Below are 22,472 nucleotides of genomic sequence, written 5' to 3' on the forward strand. Positions count from 1 at the left end.
TACACTTCATTCGATTAAATATCAGTCCCAACAACATTGTCCAAAAATAAAACACAATTGGCTTTCGATCTAGAGTAATAATTGGGTATCAGAATCTTAACAAACCAAACCCAATAATTTTTATTGTTCGAAGTTAACTTGTCTCTCTCTCTCAGCCGTTTCTTTCCAGCGCCCATCGCCTCTCCTAGAAAGTTTTTTGGTTCACCGGGGGGAGGGTGGAGGGGGGTTGATGCTTCAGCTCCACCCACCTCCCCTCCATGCCGGCCATGGCCTTTATTTTCCTTTATCTATGTTTTTTTCTTCTTTTTTTTTTCAGTTTTCTAGTAGCATTGTTTATCTTTGTCGATCTGCTACTTTACGACGACCTAGGGTGGACACGCGCCCCTTCTTTAGCTTCCCCAGGTGCTAATCGTCAAACTAGCATAATAAATTCGCCTATCTGGGCAACCCGTTTGCCTCACGCACGGCTTATGCTGCGCTTGATCCTCACATGCCGCGGCACCTCGGAAAGCACTCTGCCACCACGCACAGCAGTTTCGGGATCTACAGCTTTGGATCTTCCAAATCCAATTATTCTCTTCACTCCAGCTGTGGCGCATGGCCTGCACGCGCCGCCACAACCAATAACGCCCCTTTACTAGCGATTCGTCACAGTTTTCAATTAATACACTATGTTCCCGCTTTTCCTAACCAAGAATCGAGTGAAAAGTGGATGTGACAGTTCCTTCCAGCCAGTCCAAACCAACACGTTGCAGCACACCCCTTTGTTTTGCGGCTTCTAGCAGTTTTATAGTCTGTTTATCAGACTATTTAAAAACCGTCACCAAGCGGTCTCCTCTTGTGGAATTGGGTGTGAGTCAATTTTTTGATTCCGATCACCTCCTTTGTTTTTTTTGCTTTTTGTATTGTAATGTGTGTTAGCTTTGGGAAGACTATAGGGGACTCACATCCCACCTAACTCGTGTATTGTATCCGTTAGTTTATCTATAACTGCTTAACTTGCCGAGGAAAAAAAAAAACCAACACCTTTTTAAAAATTATCCAACTTTTCAATTTTCGACTTGTTTCTCATTCACAACCGTATATAAACGTATTATATACTCCCAAACTTATCTATTACTAATATATAACTTATATTCGATGCTATCAAAGCTTATATGCATCAACAATTATAGCAAGTCGATAATGACTATTTCTCTCATTTCATCTTGTTGTGCGATTTTTTATGCATCAACAGTTGGTATCGTCTGTGAGATCTGATTAATTTTCTACATTGAAGGTAGGAGAAGAACAATTTTTTGGGGCGCTAAATCATCTCAAACTAAGCATATAAACTTTTCTCCGGATGAGTATTCTCAACTCCTCCATTCTTATTTTTATTAATGACGCAATCGTAAAAATGGGACAAGTAAACTCTTTATCGCCCATGTAATTATCGATATTGTGCACATAAGTGCCTGAACATGACATCGTGGCTCAAGTGACCGGGTAACTCATATTCCCGACTAGTGGGGTGTGTATTTTATGCATGGGACAAATGCACTGGCAGGCAAATACTATACACTTAATTGCACAGTTCTGGGTTTGGTTCGGTCTGGTACCTCAAAATCGGTCAAAATCAATCTGGTTCTGGTTCCGGTTTTCATTTTTCTAACATCAGACCGAACCGGTTCATTTTTTTTTTTTTTATATTGTCTAAAGTATTTTTTTTATGATTTTATATATTATATATAATTTTTATATATAATATATAATTATATATAAAATAATTTCATATTATATGATAAATTTCAAATTAATATAATATTAAATTTTAAAATCCTATATCACTATAGTCTACTGTATTAATAGTTATACTAATATTATATCACTATATATTTAATATACTATAATATATCATTATATTACATATTATAATATATCACTATAGTCTATAATACAATTATAATATATATTATAATGTACTATATAATATACCAAAAAAATCGAGAAAATCGAACTAAATCAGACTAGAACTGATAAAACCAAAAGTACTAGTTTGGGAGTGTAATTGGTGCATTATCGATTTTTCAAATCTCAAAATCGATATATACCAGTTTAGTTTTTAAATATTTCAAAAACTGGACCGAACCGGACCGGTTACACTCTTAGCCACAGTACTAATGGAAGGCTCGGTGGGCCCGAAGTCCCTGCCAGTGGCCACCACTTGGGGCGCCTGAGGGTTATGTATCAGACCGATTCATCCCCGCCTTCGGGACCGAGCACGATGCACCTAACGAGTGCACGACAACGTGCACCCGAGAGGCTCACCACCCAGCCACCACATGAGCCCACTGAACTAAACTTACCGGCAGCCACCACGTGGCCCGCTGACAGTCTTTGTCCCCATCCGGTTCATTCCCTCTGCCGGGAACTGAGCATGACATGTCTAACGGGTCCACGGAAACGTGCACCCGAGAGGCTCACAACCTAGCCGTGAGATGAACTGAACCTGCCAACGACCACCATGTGGCTTGCCGGCAGTTTCTGTCCTCGTTGAGACTTCCCTCACCGATTGCACGCTATGTGTCGTAGGAGGCAACATGTGCAAGATGTCGTGCACCCCGCGGGCCCCCTCTCACGGCACCCGCGAGTTGGCGGGATCACCCCTAGAACTACCAAGCCCGCCAGTGATTTCTGTCGCCGACAAGACGTTCCATAGACCAAGTTCCTCGCCCTTCTAATGGTGGGCACCCCAGCCCGATCTGAGATATTGTTCAACCACCAAGTAGCGAGCAACCAGTCCCCCAACCAAAGATCGTGCTCGGCCACATAATGGTGGACACCCATTCTCATCAGCCATCACATGCACCGTCACATGATCATCGGTCATGCACGATCACATGCACCTTGCTCGACCACATAGTGCATGGCGGGTGCCCACTTTTCTCGGCCATCAGATGCACGACCATTTGATCCTCGACCATGAACGAATACATGCACCTTGCTCGCCCTCACAGTGGCGAGCACCCACTCTACTCAGCCACCCCATAGGTTGCCCGACCACAGACAGTACAGACGGGAACGTCATGACCAACCCAAAGTTTGCTTGCCCAACATACTCTCCCAACAAGCTCGACCAACATACTTGCCCAACAAGCGCACCCTAGTTTGCTTGGGTATGAAGTCCCTCGCCTCAACTGCTCATGTAACAAAACAAAAACTACAAAGCCTTTGCCCAAAAAATGAAGCTAGTCGCTCACGTTCAACACAACGAAACTCACTCAGTGGTAATTAAAAAAAAAAAAAGAGCAATAAGAGAAGAAACGGTGACCGACATGCAATTTCAGTCAAATAAAAATTGATTGTAGCGACAAAAACTCCCTAGTTTGTCTCTCTCAGAATTTGTATGAATTTATTTTTACGGACAAAACTGCTCTCTATGGTGTAGAACATCGGCCACGTAGCCTCGCTCCGGCACCGCCCAAACATCCCAATATAACTCCGCCGAGATAAATTATTTGTCACTAACGCGCATGCGGGGACATCGAACCTTAGTCATCGCCGAAACATGAAAATCCACAAGCCTCACCGGCACATCTCCAACCTTTGTCGTACTCGGCAAAGCAATTTAGGTTTACAACCTCACTTTGTGATTGGGGTATTTTTGCTAACTGAGTTAAACTTTTTTTGGCATGGACAAGCGTCTCCTTCAGTAAAGTCGAGTTCCTTGACTCTCCGTGACACAATGGTTGGACACAAGTCCCTTGACTTTCCAACCCTCGACTAGCTAAGCCACAATGCATTGGTCGGGCTAGAGCCCTAGGGCTCGTCCACACGATCAATTAGACACAAGTCCATCGACTTGCCGACTTTCGTACCACCAAACCGGGCCTCTTGACTCACCACGATGCATTGGTTCGCCCACACAACCATTCGGACATAAGTTCCTTAACTTGTCGACCTTCTTGCTACAAGCCGAGTCTCTTGATTCGCCACGAAGTTTAGGCTGGACACCAGTCCCGGAACTTGCTCAGACGACCATTCGAATACAAGTTCCTTGACTTGCCGACTTTCATGCTACAAACCGAGTCCCTTGATTTTCCAGGAAGTCAGGCTGGGCACCAGTCCCAGGACTTGCCCAGACGGTCAGTTAAACACAATTCCCTTGACTTCCACCAAATCGAGTCCCTTGAGTCACCCCTGGACAGCAACACCCGCATGACATGTTCTCCAATAAATGCCAAGTGTTACACTCGTGCCACGACAACAGCCTTAGACTTTCAACACACGCTAGCAAGACAATTCAAGTCTAAAAATTTCGCACTTGTGATATGAGATTATTTACACTAACCAGTTTGATTTTTGTAGCACTGCCAAATATCTCTTACTTACCTTCTCATCGAGGGTCAACAAGTAGGTATAGTCTTATGGCGGCCCGATCTGCCTCACGGTGAAGTATGGACCCAGTCTTTCGGTTGTCCAACATTACTCCTAAAACGACATCTCCTACAACAAACGTTATGTGTTTACACTTATGCCACAACCGCCTCTCCCGAGTTATCTTTGGCAACGAGTCAACAAACAAGAAAACGTCAGGGACCACCCAGGCGACCTACGATCGAGCAAGTCACTTGGCTTATCAACCCTCGCACTTTACACGGTCGAGCCAGCCTCCCGCTTATCTCGCCCAGACGAGCTTTGCGCTTCCATCTTTTGCAGTCGAGTACACTTCTTGACGCATTGGAGCTCTGCGCTCACATATCATATGTGGTCGAGTACACATCCGAGCTTTGCACTCGCATCTTATGCGGTAAAGTACACCTCTTGCCACATTGGAGCTTTACACCACTCGCATCTTATATTGTCGAGTACATCTCCAGCCACATTCAAGCTTCGCGCTCTTACATTACGCGGTTGAGCATGTCTCTCGCCACATCTAAGCTTCGCGCTCACATATTAAGCAGTCGAGCACGTCTCCCGCCGCGTCCGAGCTTTGCACTCACACCTGATGCGATTAAGAGCATATCTCGGCGCATCCAAGCTTCGCACTTAAACCTGATGCGGTCGAGCGCACCTCCCACCTAATTTCACCCTCAGAGGTATTTACTACTCAACGCAAGAGAAACAGAGAATCGGGGACCCACTCCCTAAACTTATTTTGTCATAGATCAATGCGTGTTGTCTCTGTCGTATTTTTTATCTTGAAAATTTTCAATACCTTCTTTCGGAGCGAATTGACCTTAAGAATTGTGGGCAACTGTAAGAGACAAAATCTCCGGACCTGAGTCCAGCCCTAGCCCTAAAGGCCACCACTAGAAGACAAAAGAAGAAAGAGAGAGATGGGACAAGAGAGTGGAGGTGTCAGGAGGAAAAGGGCGAGAGTGGAAGGGAAAATGAAGGAAGATGTTAGACACGCAAAGCGATCGTTCCTCTCCACTATCGAGGTGCATGCAAAAAAGGGGTAAGCTAAAAAGCAAACGACCAAACGACTTGGGGACTTCAACTTCTTCTTCAACCTCTCGAAGGGGTGCTCCAGCGAAGTGGTCTTTTCCAGCAAATATATTTAAGATCTCTATTGTACAATGAGAAATTAAAGATTATGAGAGACTGTAAACAATCATATTATAGTGGATTTCTCATCCCCAAATATCCTTTGACATAAGCATTATGCCGAACTACGTAGAATTTTGTATTTCAATCTCTTACTTTCCATGCATTTGTTTTCTATACACTGTCATGGATGTACGCACTAATACCGTACGACTGTACCGAACTATTGTCGGGGGTACTAGACAAAACCGATCGAGGCCCGAATCATCATAACAGGTCGAAAATGACTATTTCTCCTCTTCATGCCTATTGTGAGATTTTTTATGCGTCAAGAGATTAGGCTTTTGATCTTTAGTAATAATTGGGTACCAAAGTCTTGACTAACCAAGTCCATCAACTTTTTAAATAATGTCGAAACTTTTACTCCTGTATACCGTATTGGGTACCAAAGTCTTAATTAACCAAGCCCATCATTGTAAATTTGTTATACATACTTCTGATATACTCCTAAACTTGTCTATGACTCCTGTATACCGTATATTCGATGCTATCATAACTTATATGCATCAACAATCATAACGGATAGGGAAAGATTTTTTTTTTCTTACCTGTTTTGCGATTTTTTATACATCAATACATTAAACTTTTGATCTTGAGTAATAATTGGGTACTAGAGTCTTAATTGACCAAACCCAATAACTTTTTAAATCTTGTGATAACTTTTTAAATATTGTCTAAATTTTTCGATTTTCGACCCGTTTCTCATTATAAATTTGTTATATAAGCTTATTATATACTCCTATATAACTTATATTCGAGGCTATCAAAGCTTATATTTGTTACGAGATTACAATATCTCCATATGAAGCTAATTTCAGGTTTAGTAACAGTCTAGTTCTCAATTGATCAAAATAATGCTATATCAACTTGACGCCTAAGGAAGTTAAGTATAAAGTGCCCGTGTATATATGGGTCTTTAATTATGAACCATCCCTAATAAAAAAAAAAAAAAAGGGTAAATACCATCATATTGCAAATACATTGGCATTTTACTGGCAACTGCAAGTTAAATTACAAGACATAAAACAATGCACACCATAGGATTAAAACATTATTCTATCATAAATTAAAGAATACAATTGGCCGATAGGTCATGTTGTTCTCCATACATAACCCATTGAAAGAGTATTGCTACACAACCTCCACCACACTTCACACTCCACACTTTATATTTTTTTTAATTTTTTAATTTTTTAATATATTTTTAAAATTTTTTTTTATTTTATTCTTTTTAAATTATTTCAAATTTTTTATTTACTATTCATATAATAAATATTTAATAAAAGAAAAAAATAATAAAAATTAAAAATAATGTAGAGCGTAGAGTGTTACGAGATTGCTAAGATTTTTTTGTTGACAAAAACATGCAAAATAGAAACATAAATTATTCAACTCTTGACCATGTAAACGAATATTCCACGATAAATTCGAATTTAAATAATAAAAAAGGAATAAAATGAGCTGTCCAATTGCCTTAAACGTGTCCCAGCTGGCGTCACCCCTGACGCCAACCTTGTCACCACCGCCCAAAAAACCATACAATATTGCCTTACCTACTCACACCTGCACACGTTTTCCCCTATAAAACCACCATCCTCTTCCCTTGTTAACCTTCTTTCGCCTCACCTCTCGCCCATTCGCTTGGTTTCTGCCTCCCCTACTCCTTTCTTCCCCAAATTCCTTTTAAGCTTTAGGAGATCTGTTTTCCCAGCCCCCTGATTATTCGATTCATCTTGCCATAGCTATTCGTGTTTTCCGATTGGGGTTCTGATCTGAGCCTAATCTCTGGGATTTGATACAAACCATTCGGGTTTAGGTTTCGATTACGTCGATGAAGTTAGATTTTATATGACATTTAACGTCCTCATGCGTCGCGTTCGTTTGCTACACTCGTTCTCGGTTGTGTTTCTCTACTGGTTCTACGTCTTCTCATGAATTAATTCCCGATCTGGAGAAACATTTCTATCAGATTGACTGTCATTGATTTATAGGTAGCCTAACTCTTAGAACCCTAATTTCTGTTTGTTTCACAAATTTCTGATCCAAATTCGTTCAATTAATAAGAAAGAGCGCCGTTTTGGTAATTTCCTTTTGAGGGGGAATATATTGATGGCTTCGGTTCAACGATCTGCGAGTTCCGGATCCGATGGTGGTGACCCTCGTTTTGCGGTCGACGAGAGGAAGAGGAAGAGGATGCTGTCGAACCGCGAATCGGCTAGGCGGTCACGGATGAAGAAGCAGAAGCAGATGCAGGATCTGACGAACGAGATCAGCCGGTTGCAGATGGCGAACAGCCAGCTGGTGCAGAGCATCAACGCTAAGGAGCAAGCCTACGTGGCGATCGAGTCCGCGAACAATATCCTCCGGGCCCAAGCCATGGAGCTTACCGATCGCTTGCGGTCCTTGAACTCAGTGCTTCAGATTATAGACGAAGTCAGCGGGTTCTCATTGGATATTCCGGAGATACCAGATCCGCTGATGAACCCGTGGCAGCTCCACCATCAGATGCAGCCGATCGTGGCGTCCGCCGACGTGTTTCTGAGTTGATAGAGAATGATCACAGGCTCGGCCCTTTGGTGTGCGTCATTTTGTATTCTAGCTTGATGCGTGTCGTTTGGACTGAAATAATGGAGTGCATCGTGTAGCGCAAAGCTTAAACATGTTTGTGGGTGTTGTTTAATTTGGTTTCTTGTTTGGTATGTAAAAAGAGTTGTTATCGTTGTGTTCATGAAAATGTGATGTTTCTTTTTCAATGATATGTCGTTGTGCACTTTGAACTTTCAATTCAATATGCTTGTCTAATCTGGCGTTACAATTGGTATCTTATTCAGACGACTCGAGCTTATTACACTAAAATTATTTCCTTGAAGTTCAACTCAAGCTCAAAATTTGGTCCTATTAACTGATCCTGAAATTCCAGAATGAAAGTTTTATATTGGCATAATTTTAGAAGAGGGTTTGTAACTTTGAACCCAGATGACAAAAGGATAGAGCCAGTTTCCACTTTCCACCATGTTTCCCTCGTCGGTTGGGTCATCCGATAGAATGTAATAATGATGCCAAATAGAAACCATGAACCCAACCTAGCCACTTTTGGATTCAACTGTTCTACTATGTGTGAAAGGACAACTACAAAACCTTATCTGCATTTTTGACTTGTGGGTAACCACAACCTCAATAATTGCGTAAGCGACTTCTTCAATCGTAGCTGTGACGCATCAAGTCAATATACAACATCCCGATCTCCATGTAAGCCAGTTTGAAATTGTGGAAAAAATGTCCCATCATCTCATTACTTTATCTCTTTTCCAGAATCTACAGAAGAAATCCCACAGGCCGCCCGCCAAATATGGGATTTGGGTGTGGGAGATGGGCGAGGATAATGAAAGGCTATCATTCATTTAATTATTTGAAATTTTTATTTTTTAAAATATTTTTAAAATATCTTTAATTATTAATATATATATATAATCATTTTTTTAGAATCGTTTAGATAGCAAAATAAAGTGAGATTATTTTAAATAAATTGAATAAAATATTTTTAAAATATTATTATTATTTTAAAATTTAAAAAAATTATAATAATAAAATAAAATAAAATGAGATAATTTTTATATTCAAACAAATTTTTAATTATTAAGTAAAAAAATTTTAAAAAATTAATAAATGAATGATAGGAGATAAGTGCCTATCATTATGCTTAAACACACCCCGCGTAACATTGTAGAACATCTAGAACAGGGGGTGGGGATTGGTGGGGTCGTAAATTGTCATGACATCTAGATCACTATAGCGTTGACATACTCTGATGCGATTCAGGTTAAGATTATATGAATTAAGATTAAAATTAAAAGTTGATTAAAATAATATTTTTAATAATATTATTATTTTAAATTTTAAAAAATTAAATTATTTATTATATTTTATGTAAAAAATTTTAATAATAATATAAAATAAGATAAAATGCTTTAACTATTCATACTAGCCTAGTTCTGCATTGACAGGTAATAAGAAACGAAGATAGAAATATCATATCCCTTCGAGAAGGATATCTCAACAAGAGAAATAACACATCTGCAGCAATCCAAATTTCAAATTTGATTGAAGAACTTGAAAATGAATTTTTTATTATTAATCCGTAAATAGGAACTTTATTGATGAGGAAGATAGGCATAACTCAAGTACTATTAAAATTTATTAGAATCCGTTTGAAGAATAAAGTATTATAGAAAGAGAAGCACTATACAAAAATTTTATACTTTGCACACCACTTAAAAATATATAATTTTATTCATTTATCTTTAAATATGAATGTAAATAAATAAAATCACATATTTTTAAATAATGTACAAGAGTGTGAAACTTATATCTATAATTTTTCTTATAGAAAAACATTTTAAGCTCGCGATCTTGAAAACGTCTCTTATTCCTCTCCTTCCGAAGGCACTATCATAGGCAAATTGGAACTATTTTCTAGATTGCTAGTTGTGAATTCAACCACGTTTCTCGGAATCGCCTAAACCAACCCCATTCTGACAAAGAAATCACAACATAGGATCTTGGAGACTTCACAATTAATAAATGGTCAATAACTAAATATACTCTTTACTCTTTCTTCACATGCAAGAGGATCCATAACAATGGTAATGTTTCGTTATATTGTCTGAAGGATCTTTCATAACGAGGCCGACCATACCAAAAAAAAAAAAAAAAAACTTTTTAGGAACTTTATAGCTCTTTTGGACATTTATAATATCTCGTAATTCTGTAAATAACAGTAAAATAATTTATAAATAAAAGTAAATTGATTTAAGTTAATAAATTTTATTGAGACTTGGAAAACGAGAGTCAAAATTTGAATAAAAATATTATAAATTTACAAAGTTTTATGAATATAATTTTTATTTTGAAATTTAAAAAAATGTGTATTATTTTTTGTGTTTTATTTAAAAGTTTGAGAAATTGTATTGAGTTTTTGTATTTGGATAATGATTAGATGAAAAAGTTAAATATTTGAAATTGAAAATTGTTTTGTGTTTGAGTTAGGGGTGGGCAAAAACTCCGACTACTTCAACTTCGGCCAACATCCGCTGGAGTCGAAAAATTCCAAGTTCGGAGTTGGAGTCGGAATTCGGAGTTGGATAGGACTCTGTTACTCTATAGTAATATCAAATTTTAAACACCCCCTCCCCCCACACATGCGTTCGAGCCCCCACACCGACAACAACGATTTCTCTCTATTTTTTTTTTTTCGCTTTCTTAAACGATGTTGTTTTTCTCTTAATATATATATTGATCATTTTCTTTTCACTAACCCTAATCCTCATTTTGTTATACTCAGTCTCTTTCTCAACTTAGTCTCATCTCTTCCCTTACTTCTTCTTCTTCTACAAATCGTCTGACCTCAAGAAAAAGTAAGAGAAATGAAGACACGAGATCAAGAAAAAGCCTTGATCAAGAGAAATGATCTTTTTTTTTCATTTCGACAACAGCTTCATAACGATGCCTTCGTTTTATTTCTTTTACAAGCTTCCTTTGGATCTCATCTCCACCCACTTTGGATCTCATCTCTACCGCGAAACTTCCTTTAGATTCATCCCTTGATGTCGTTTGGATGCTGGGAAAGCCTTTTCAATCCAACCCTTAAATCTTGATCTCGTCTTTGATATTATTTTTTGATTTGTTTATTTTTTTCGTATGCCATGTGTTATTTAGAATCTTTGGGTATTTTTTGGATCCCACGAAAGTAGTAAGAAAATTGGGAAAAAAGAAAAGAAAAGAAAAAAAGCCTAGCTTCGAGTTGGGCTCTGACTCCAACTTCAGCAACTCCAATCGGAGTCAAAGTCGGAGCTGAACTTTGTCTTCAACTTTGGTCGAAGTTGGAGGTTGGAGTTGGGTATTCCGACTCCGTTGGAGTCGGGTATTCCGACTCCGTTGGAGTCGGGTATTCCGACTCCGTTGGAGTCGGGTATTCCGACTCCGTTGGAGTCGGAACCCACCCCTAATTCGAGTAATATTTGAGAATAAAATTATGATAAGTTTTGAAAATATCTGAGAAAACCTTGTTACCCAAAAAAACCCTTAGGGGAATGCTTTGTAAATGATATGATATAATAATTTTGTGAATAGTAGATAAATGATTCGTGAATAGTAGTAAAATTGTTTGAGTCAAGATGTTTTATTAAATTTTGAGAAATGAGATGGAAAAAATTGAATAAAAATATTATAAAGTTAAAATATTGTTATAATATTATTTTTTTTAATATTATTTTTATTTGAAATTATGAGAAATTAGTATTATTTTTTGTGTTTTACTTGTAAAAGTTGTAATGATTAAGTAATCATTAGATGAAAAAGTTGAATATTTGAAATTAAAAAATGTTTATGTTTAAGTGATGTTTTGGAATAAAATTATGAGATATTTTGAGATGAGATGAAATAAAATTCGATTCTTTCCCAAATAACCCTTTAGAGCCTGAGAAACATAACCGTTCTCATATATTCTTAAACTATTTTATTACTAGTTATTATCATTCACAAAATATTTACTATTATTTTATTATTATTCACAAGTATTCTTAGTATTCAAATTAGTTCTTAGATCCTGTATGGACGTTGAGATGGTGATCTTAACCCATCTCAATATCTAAATAATATTCAAACATAAATACTTTTTAATTTTAAATTTTAAAATTTTTTATCTAATAATTACTTAATCATTATAAATTTTCCAAACTTACAAATAAAAACACAAAAATTAATTTAACTTTTTCAATTTAGTAAAAGACTAAACTCGGTTGTCTAACTATGAAGGTGGCCTTTTGAACAACCGGCCGAAAATGGGTGAATATGGCCGATGTTTGACCTTAGAAAAGAATAGGCCGAATAAGCCACAATGGGCTTGCGGATGAATTTGAAAATGAAGCATAGGTTGGGAATATGTTGAATAATAAATTATCTATGTGCAAAATGTTTTGTAAATTAGATGATATATAAAATAATAAGAACAAATTATAAAGAGAAAATTTAGTGTCGAGGTACGTTATGATAGACGCTTTTCTTAGAATAAATTTTGCCGCCTCCAAATTTAAACATGCACTAAACTTTTTGACAATCTATTTACAAGATACAACAACGTCGATTCTATTAATCTCTTCACATAATATGAGATTTTTTAACCCAATATAAAATAGTCAAAGTCTAAATAAAGAAAGACAAAAAGAGAAAGTGTTTCTCTATCTTTTGTAGATAATTTTAGAATGAGCAAATTTGCAGGTGAGGTTCCCTATTTATAGATAATTAAATGACACTTGTGAAAAGTCATAACTGAAATAAAATAACATTTGTTGAATGAGTGTTTTTGAGAAATCACAACTTCTCAAATATTAGATAATATATTGAAAATATTTCTAATTCACAAAATGACACAACCTTTTGTTTGGTTGGCAAGGAATTAAGGCTCATATTCTTAAGATATATGCATTGCTTCAGGTCACCATGACATATTTTTATTTAAATCTACACAATTGAACCGATACATTGAACAATAATAATGATTTACATTATTTTTTATTTAACATTAAATATTTTAATCATTTTAAAGTTTAAAAACCAACAGTATATTAAGCAATCTTAATCTGACATCTTATGTTTTAATTTGGACCATTTTTTTCTTCTAATTGAAGCTCTTATTTCTATATATATTTACTAAAGAAAGTTGATAAATTGAATCTATTTATTGAAATACGTATGATCTGTTCTTAATTATATATAAAACGGAAAATAATAAGAACAAATTGTGTTAAAAGTTGAAAAGATAGATCGTGCGTAATTAACAGTTAACGGTCAAATGAGCCATTGAGAATCAAGATAATTAAGGTTTCGTGGATGAATGAGTAATGATTTATTCAAATTTTAATTATGTAAGCATAACACAAATCTGATGTAAAAAATAGATCCTATAATTTTTTTTTTTTTGCTATGTTATAACTTATAGTTGATAATTTAATAGTTAATATTACTCTTCATATGTATCATTGAATTCCCTGCATGGTATTGTCTGGGAGCTATAAAATATCTTCGAGGCATGTTGACAAGATTGTGCTACGTGTCGCTTCTTCTAAAGAAAGAAAAGAATGGCATCTTTCTTTTACTCAACAATTTGGGTGGCTTGCACGCACCACTTGTGTCACTTGTTTTTTAAGCCAATTGGCGCGCTTGTTTTTTTTGTTTTAGTTTTAGTTTTTTTAAGAAAAATTGTCATAATTAAAAACTTAAATCTATAACGATACGTACTGGAATATCTTAATATCAATCATTATTTTATAAATTAATTAGTGCATTTAGAATTCTCCTAATATATATTTTTTTTGTGACTGATCTAATTTTTACTACTGTTGATATTCTCTGTAGACAAATATTAAAGAGATAATATTCTACTTAAATAGAGATTCAATCTCATCCTTTATAGGAAGAGAAGACTCGACCTCATACAAGCATATAAGAGACAAACTCATTTTCTTATTTTTATTAAACAATAAAGAAAATAATAAAATAAATGTGAAAAATGACGAATTACAATTTGAACCAATTCTGTTAGACTTCAAAATCTGTAACGATGTATGAACGTAACACGTTTGTCTCATTTCAACCACAATAGTCAGATTTGAAAGATTGATGATGGCGATTTTGATTATTCGACGTGTGTGGCGAGAAAAGTTGACGGAAGGGGTGACACGTGAGGATCACTTGTAATTGTGAATGGTGCTTGAGGATCACGTGCGGTGATCTTTGCAAAACCGCTATTATCTTCAGAACTATTTGTAATTTAAGAGTTTTCTTGTATTGTATGTGTCTCTTGAAAATTGTCAAAAAATTATAGAACTAATTTTTTTGATATTAAAAAAAATAAATAAATTAAAAAAAAAGAATTATCTTAATAGATAAAATAAAAAAATAAAAAAATATGAGAATGAAAGAGAGCAGAGAAAAAGCCTCCAATAAAAATCAGATTTGGAGGCTTTTTAAAGAGAGATGCCTCGAGGGAGAGATTCCATCGAAAAGGTAATCGGCGCACTTGTTTAAAGGGTTATTTTGGAACTGACATTTCACATGTAGGAAAGAAGTTGTCAACGAGTGATTTGGATTTAGAGATAAATTGAAATGAATTGAGATGGTTTATAAATAATAAAATAAAAGTTAAATTATTTATTATATTTTATATAAAAATTTAAAAAAATTATTTTGATATTTAAAAAAATTGAATTATTTATTATATTTTATATGAAAATTTAAAAAAATTATAATGATAAAATTAATTGAGATGAATTGAATTGAGATTAACTTTTTTTTTTTTTTTTTTATTTAAATTTTGTTTCCAAAGTCCGATTGGATATACCGATATACTGAACAAGTGCAAGTAGCGATATGCCGAAAGGTGCAAGTAGCGATAGTACGACACAGAACCAAAAGTAAAGAAGAAGAATAAAGTGAAGTACAAACTGCGCCGCTCAGTACTCTAAAAACCGATGATGCACGTTCACAAAGTCTATCATCGTAGCCTGTCTCTCCTTGCTCTCTCCGTCTCTGCTCGCTCCCCTCCCTTTTCCCCTTCATCTCTCTCCCTCTCTCCTCCCGCATTCCTCGCTCTCCGTCCCTTCAGAAACGCCTTTTCTTCCCTCAAAACCGCCTCCACCATGACCGCCTCTCGATTCACCAATCTCGTCCCCATCAACGCTTTGGCCGGTGAAGACAACGGCGCCGTATCTTCTTCTTCTTCTTCTTCCAATACTGCTCCCAATGGAAATGAAGGTAATTTGAAATAGAACTTAGAAAATGGGCTTTTGGTTACTTGCTTTCGTTTCATCTTTTTAAGCAGTGGAACTGTTTCCGGGATGATGATAATTTGTTTAGTCAATTAAAGAATCTCGTTTTTGGTAAACACAAGAGCTTTTGAACTTGAGAATCTTTCTTGCTATACGGGTCTGATTGTGGAAGCGATATTTTTTTTTTGAGTTTCTAATTCCTTGAGTTCGATGATTTAATTTGGAACTTTCTTCAGCTCGCAGTCCCTTTGAACTTTTATTTCTTGCATTCTCGAACTAGTCTTGTTACTGTATTCCAATGGAATCCAATTGATCAACTATCAAGTTTGACTTTAAATTCTTTGCAAGGAATGCTTCTTGCTATATGTGTAGCCGATGATTGTATCTAAAGTGGCTGACTTGTATTTTGGATTCAAATTATGCAGACGAGTCGACACTGGGAGTTGGATATTGTCTTCCTCCACCGGAGATCAAGGACATCGTGGATGCTCCTCCGCTTCCTGCATTGTCATTCTCGCCACACAGGGATACGATACTGTTTCTTAAGCGGAGAGCTTTACCTCCGTTGGCAGAACTAGCAAGACAGGAGGAAAAGTTGGCTGGTATTCGTATTGATGGAAGATATAATACTAGGAGTCGGATGTCATTCTATACGGGTATTGGAATTCATCAGTTAATGCCTGATGGTACCCTAGGGCCAGAGAAAGAGGTACATGGTTACCCCGATGGTGCGAAGATCAATTTTGTTACGTGGTCACTTGATGGTCAGCATTTGGCATTCAGCATCCGAGTTGATGACGAAGAAAACACTAGTAGTAAGCTTAGAGTATGGGTTGCGGATGTGGAGACTGGGAATGCTAGACCTTTGTTTCAATCGCCCAATATCTATCTAAATGCGGTTTTTGACAATTTTGTTTGGGTAAACAATTCTACTCTGTTAGTTTCCACCATCCCCTTATCCCGTGGAGCCCCCCCAAGTAAACCTTTGGTTCCCACTGGCCCAAAGATACAATCCAATGAGCAGAAAAACATTATTCAAGTTAGGACTTTCCAGGATTTGCTTAAAGATGAACATGACGAAGATTTGTTCGACTACTATACAACTACACAACTTGTATTGGCTTCTATGGATGGGACAGTGAAGGAAATCGGCCCACCAGCTGTCTATACATCAATGGACCCCTCCCCAGATGGGAAGTACCTTTTGATTAGTTCAATTCACAGACCATACTCTTTCATTGTACCGTGCGGAAGATTTCCTAAGAAGGTTGATTTGTGGACAACTGATGGGAAGTTTGTTAGGGAACTCTGTGATTTGCCACTTGCTGAGGACATTCCCATTGTATCCAATAGTGTGCGAAAAGGGATGCGCTCTATCAATTGGAGAGCAGATAAGCCATCAACACTCTACTGGTACATATCTGAGATTCTATTAGCGTGTCTGGGGAAAAAATAGCTGTACTATTTTGTGTTCCCACTCTATTTGGTAATTACAGATTATAAATTAAAATCAGTAGGATTTCGTTTAGTGTTGTATAAAATAATGCAGAACAAGTTACAGGGATTTTTTCCACATCACTGTAAACATTCAGCTACTTGTTTCACTTTAAAATGCTTGGGTTTTTATTTTACTTTTTAAAAAAATGTTTGAATTCCTCCTGACTGTTTTGAGTTTTTTTAGGGTAGAGACGCAAGATGGAGGTGATGCGAAAGTGGAAGTTTCGCCACGTGATATAGTTTATACACAGCCTGCTGAGCCACTAGAACGTGAACAGCCAGCGATCTTACACCAACTTGATCTTCGTTATGGGTATGAATATGAGCTACATGATTGATGTTTTATCCACCGTTATCTTCTCACAAATGTCTGAAGCTGAAGTTGCTGGAAGAATTCTGACATTATTTGACCTCTGTTTTATTTATATGGCTATGATGTTTATCAAGAACTTGTTTTAGAAGACTTGCCAACCTCAAGAAGGTACTAATGTAGTATGAATACGTGATGATAGGTTTAATACTTGTTGGAGATGTATTATGGTCCACATCAGTGAACTCAACTATTCCATAGTTATGTGTATGTTTGCATGTGTTTATAATCATGCCTTAACCTGTCATATAGAAAAAAGTTTGATAACCATACATCGGCCGCTCATTCATGTTAAATTCTGGACCTTTACACTTTCTGCCCAGGATAGTTGCTTGATGGTGTTTGTATGTACCTATACTATTGATGCGATGCCATAGGCACTTATTTTATTCCTAGACTTCTGGATCTTATAATACACACGAAATCCAATGTATGGTCAGATGCTAGGGATAGTTGCTTTTCATGTCCATAGTCAAAGTTTCTGTAGGGCACGATAAACACAAAATATGCAATCTTAAAGCTATCTGTGCCCTTTTTTTAATGTATGTTACCTTTTCTATTATTACAGAGGCATTTCTTGGTGTGATGATTCGCTAGCTCTAGTTTATGAGTCTTGGTACAAAACGCGGCGAGTGAGAACCTGGGTGGTTTCTCCTGGATCTGAGGATTCTAGTCCACGTATTCTATTTGATAGATCATCAGAAGATGTGTACTCGGATCCTGGCTCTCCAATGCTGCGGAGAACTCCCACCGGAACTTATGTGATTGCAAAGGTAAGTAAGGAAAATGATGAAAGCACATATATTTTACTGAACGGAAGTGGTGCTACACCTGAAGGGAACATTCCATTCCTTGATCTGTTTGACATGTAAGTTTCTTAATAATTCTTGTTTCTGGCATGTTCCTTTCCAAATGTTCATTGTTGCTGCCATAGGGTTCTAAACCAAATACTAACAGAAATACAGGCAACAAAGAACGAATATGGCAAAGTGACAAAGAAAAGTATTATGAGACTGTTGTTGCTTTAATGTCTGATCTGAAAGAAGGGGATTTGCGTCTTGATCAGTTGAAAATACTGACTTCCAAAGAGTCAAAAACTGAAAACACCCAGTACTACATCCTGATCTGGCCAGATAAACAAGCATGTCAAATCACTAATTTCCCTCATCCCTATCCACAACTCACATCATTGCAGAAAGAGATGATCAGGTATCAGAGAAAGGATGGGGTTCAACTTACTGCAACATTATATCTGCCACCAGGCTATGATCCATCAAAGGATGGCCCTCTTCCATGTCTGATTTGGTCTTACCCTGGAGAATTTAAAAGCAAAGATGCTGCTGGACAAGTTCGTGGTTCTCCTAATGAATTTGCTGGCATAGGTCCTACATCACCCCTCCTTTGGCTGGCTAGAAGGCATGATTTATCCCCATTGTTTGCTTATACTCTCTTTGGGTGTCTTTGGCTTGTCGTCATTATTCTCTTTCCCATTGCTTCCATTGAGTTTCTGGTTTGTTGTGAACATGATATACCAATTTCTGATTGCTCAGATATGTACAGGTTTGCAATTCTATCAGGACCAACAATTCCTATTATTGGCGAGGGCAATGAGGAGTCAAATGACAGGTAACTTGATTGAATGTTTTCAAGAATGTACAAACCATACATGCTGATGTGTCAGCTATTGAAAATGATAAAAGTTTAAAATTTGAAATTTGAAATTCAAATTAAAATAGAAAATACTGATAAAATGGGATTGTCACTCAATATGATAAGACAATGGCAAAGCTCTAATTATTTGAAAGTTATATGGGTATTTTCACCCATTGATTTTTTTTTTTTTAAAGTGTAACTACGTTCCGAAAAATGCAGAAAAGTACGTTTGAGGAAAAGTATCAATTCTGAAATGCACTTTTTAGCTCTTCCTTAAACGTATATTTTTTTAAAATGTTGAAAAGTACTTTAATATGAATCAATCAAACAACATAATTTTATCATTAAAGTACTTAAATCTATTTAAGCACTTTTAAGACTCGTCGCTTTTAAGTCTATTTAAGCATTTTTTAAGACTCTTAACACAACCCCAAACAAACCCTAAGGCATCGTTTGGTTACATAGATGAAATGAGATGAGATAAAAGTTGAAAGTTGAAGAAATATTGTTAGAATATAATTTTTTAATATAATTTTTGTTTTGAGATTTGAAAAAGTTGACTTGTTTATTATATTTTGTGTGTGAGTTTGGGAAAGTTGTGATGATTATATGAGATGAGATGATATCGATCATCTACCAAACCAAACTAGGCAAGTGAGTATGAAAAAACTTTTGCTGCAGTGGGAAATAAGTGAAAACTGAAATTTATTTCTCACCGTTCTGACACCAAAAAAAAAAAAAATTATGACCATTAAAGGCTTGATCTTTCCCACCAAGAGGCACACTCTAAACTTAGTATGAGAAAGCCTTTGTAGAGAGTGATTTGGAATGAGGTGAGAAGTTAGATTTTCTGGTTTCTAGCATCTACCTCACCACATTTGCACCACCACTATCTTCCTCTTCCTCTTTTTGCCCAGTCCCACCATCATCTGTCCATTTCCATTGACGCTTGAACCTCATGTGCTGTGTATGCTGCTGTCGGGATTATATTTTTCGTCTGTTCTTTAAGGAATGACTCTTGCATCTATCCTCATTAAACATGGGATCCTTTGCCCTTTTTGACGGGAGTTGCCATTTGTTCATACTCCCCAACTTGAGGTAGTGGAGATATTTAGCGTGGTCCTTCTCATGGTGTTTTAAGCTATTGGACGTGATCAATTTGTTAACTCTAATTCGCAGTTTGTCTTTTGTTGGAACAAATGTTATTGACATTTATTGGGCCCCACCCCCGTTTTGCACCTTTATTATACTATGATGTTATCTTGCCTGGGGAAAAAAAACTGACAACCTTTATTTATATCCCGAGTCTCATGAGCTTTCATAGAAGCTTGGTTGTGTATGATTTTCTTTTCCAGCTATTTGAAGTTTCGATAAAAAAAAACAACATTATTAACTTCTAGTTTCATGATCTCTATTTGAAATACCTTGAGTAGGTATGTAGAGCAGTTGGTTGCGAGTGCGGAGGCTGCAGTCCAGGAAGTTATCCAACGTGGAGTAAGCTGATTCATTTTTTATAAGAATTTTGTTTTTGTAATTCGAGGGTGAACTTTTGATCCAAAGCATTCAAGTGCTTCCCTTGTTAAGGTGGCTCATCCAAACAAAATCTCTGTTGGGGGACATTCCTATGGTGCATTCATGACTGCAAATCTCTTAGCACATGCCCCCCATCTTTTCTGTTGTGGAATTGCTCGCTCCGGTGCTTACAACAGAACACTTACTCCTTTTGGTTTTCAGGTAGGACACTGATGCCATATATTTTTAACTCAACTGACTAGCTGCTTTTAGTTGAACCGTTTCTTTGCCCCTAGTGTCGTATCTAAATTCTTGATGGTCTAGTGACTTCTTAGCTCTATTTGTGTAGAATGAAGACAGAACTCTTTGGGAGGCCACGACCACTTATGTGGAGATGAGTCCTTTCATGTCAGCTAATAAAATTAAGAAGCCAATATTGCTCATCCATGGAGAAGAAGACAATAATCCTGGAACTTTAACGATGCAGGTAAAACAGGAAAAGATAAACCTTTCTTTTCCTCTTTAGTTTGTTGTCATTCATGTTTGGCTCAACATTTTTCTAGCAATTCTATTAAGAATTGAATTATCCAAGTGTCCTTAATGGATTTTAACTGATTAGTTTCACTTTTTAAAATTAGTTTTTCGTCGTGCTGAGATTGAACCTATTCTCTGTGGCTACTAGCTCTTTTCTTGTTTACCTACACTTCTTTACTTGCCACTTCTTTTTTGTTCACATTTTACTTGCACTCTTAATTTTGTATTTGGCATTCCCTGCAGTCTGACCGTTTCTTCAACGCTCTGAAAGGTCACGGTGCCCTTTGTCGCCTAGTGATTCTTCCATTTGAGAGCCATGGCTATGCCTCACGGGAGAGTATCATGCATGTCCTCTGGGAAACTGATAGATGGCTACAGAAATTTTGTGTGTCAAATAATTCTGATGTAAATGCAGATGTTGATCCCACATCCAAAGATGATTCAAGCAAAGGGGCTACTGATTCCAAAAGTGAAGCAGCTGCTGCTAGTGGAGGTGGTGGCCCAGAGGCATCACATTTTGAATGTGAAGAACTTCATCCAAGGTCATCATTATGGTAATTTCTTGAAATATATATGGGGTAAGAAGAAAATATTTGGACAACAAAAGTAAGATAACAAAACTTGATAACCTTCCAAGTTGTCAAGTTATTCATCTGTAAAAAGATCCCACCAAATATTATTTGCCAATTTATTCGATCTTGGCTACCCTTATCTGTCAAATATGTTGTGAGTTTTGTTTTCAAGTCGTGCAAAATATAGAGGAAGGCTTCCACATGTTTAACTCTGGATATCAATAATTTGTAGCCAATTGCATGATAATAATTTTCCATTAATACTTTTCTGCTCATACCTGGTTTGTGCAAGCATAAGCCTCAAATACATTAGGATTGCGTATAATTTATCCTAGTCCAATTTCGTTTAACCATTGTTCCTTACGTAGTTCTTTGAACTATGAGGTGTAGATTACATTGCCAATCATTGGCCACCGGGTGGTAAAGCTGGAGCATGACTATGGTGTACAATTCGAAGTTGGACGGCTTGGAACAGTGCAGACGGACATCAACTTCATGTTTTTGAACTCTGCTTCCAAAGTCTAATTCATAATTGAAACGCAAAATGTCATTTGATCCAAGCTTTACGGCACCGAGAAATAGTGAGTTGTCAATAACTACCTTGTGGATTATGGGATGTATTTTCTGTATTGGTTGTTCGTGCCCATAAAAAGCTTTTTGCACTAATTTATTTGTTGTCCAAGTGCATAAGAGCTCATTATTTCGCTCGAAGGTGTAATTTGAAGGATTTTCTATCGGTTGTAGCATTCATCTGTGAATTTATTGTACTAGCTAGATATGGCAGAATGAGCAATAATTTCAGTCTCTGTGTTTGTTCATATAAGTTTGGACATATTAGTATATTACACGTTGGGTTGGGCATAGCAGTTGGGGTATACCACCCAGCCAGCCAACTCCCAAGAAAGATAACGGGCGGAT

At 36.9% G+C, this 22,472-nt stretch overlaps 2 protein-coding genes across 8 annotated transcripts; both read left to right on the forward strand.

Annotated features, from left to right (window-relative positions):
• Positions 1-7,157: 7,157 nt before the first annotated feature.
• On the forward strand, positions 7,158-8,381 carry LOC108981706 (bZIP transcription factor 53). Its single transcript, XM_018952953.2, has one exon. The coding sequence runs from the start codon at positions 7,702-7,704 to the stop codon at positions 8,137-8,139; it is 438 nt and encodes a 145-aa protein (XP_018808498.1). The 5' UTR covers positions 7,158-7,701; the 3' UTR covers positions 8,140-8,381.
• A 6,677-nt stretch (positions 8,382-15,058) lies between these two features.
• On the forward strand, positions 15,059-22,360 carry LOC109007311 (probable glutamyl endopeptidase, chloroplastic). 7 transcript variants are annotated; one of them, XM_018986927.2, is made up of 11 exons: positions 15,059-15,402; positions 15,842-16,829; positions 17,098-17,226; positions 17,852-18,151; positions 18,241-18,699; positions 18,844-18,909; positions 20,370-20,430; positions 20,521-20,670; positions 20,798-20,935; positions 21,226-21,536; positions 21,945-22,360. In XM_018986927.2, coding segments are annotated over exons 1-11 (2,886 nt in total). In that variant the 5' UTR covers positions 15,059-15,119; the 3' UTR covers positions 21,946-22,360. The 7 variants fall into 7 exon arrangements, with proteins under 7 accessions (XP_018842472.1, XP_018842470.1, XP_018842471.1 ...); XM_018986925.2 differs by having other exon boundaries at positions 15,087-15,402; positions 21,923-22,360; XM_018986926.2 differs by having other exon boundaries at positions 15,087-15,402; positions 21,226-21,524; positions 21,923-22,360.
• Positions 22,361-22,472: the final 112 nt, after the last annotated feature.

This window comes from Juglans regia, chromosome 11 (genome assembly GCF_001411555.2).
Source record: "Juglans regia cultivar Chandler chromosome 11, Walnut 2.0, whole genome shotgun sequence".
Taxonomy (NCBI): Eukaryota; Viridiplantae; Streptophyta; class Magnoliopsida; order Fagales; family Juglandaceae; genus Juglans; species Juglans regia.

Coding starts and splice junctions, on each gene's coding strand:
- LOC108981706 (XM_018952953.2), top strand. CDS start 7,702: ATGGCTTCGGTTCAACGATCTGCGAGTTCCGGATCCGATGGTGGTGAC.
- LOC109007311 (XM_035682821.1), top strand. CDS start 15,120: ATGATGCACGTTCACAAAGTCTATCATCGTAGCCTGTCTCTCCTTGCT. Junction 17,227..17,851: donor CAACTTGATCTTCGTTATGG/GTATGAATATGA, acceptor CTATTATTACAG/AGGCATTTCTTGGTGTGATG. Junction 18,152..18,240: donor TTCCTTGATCTGTTTGACAT/GTAAGTTTCTTA, acceptor AAATACTAACAG/AAATACAGGCAACAAAGAAC.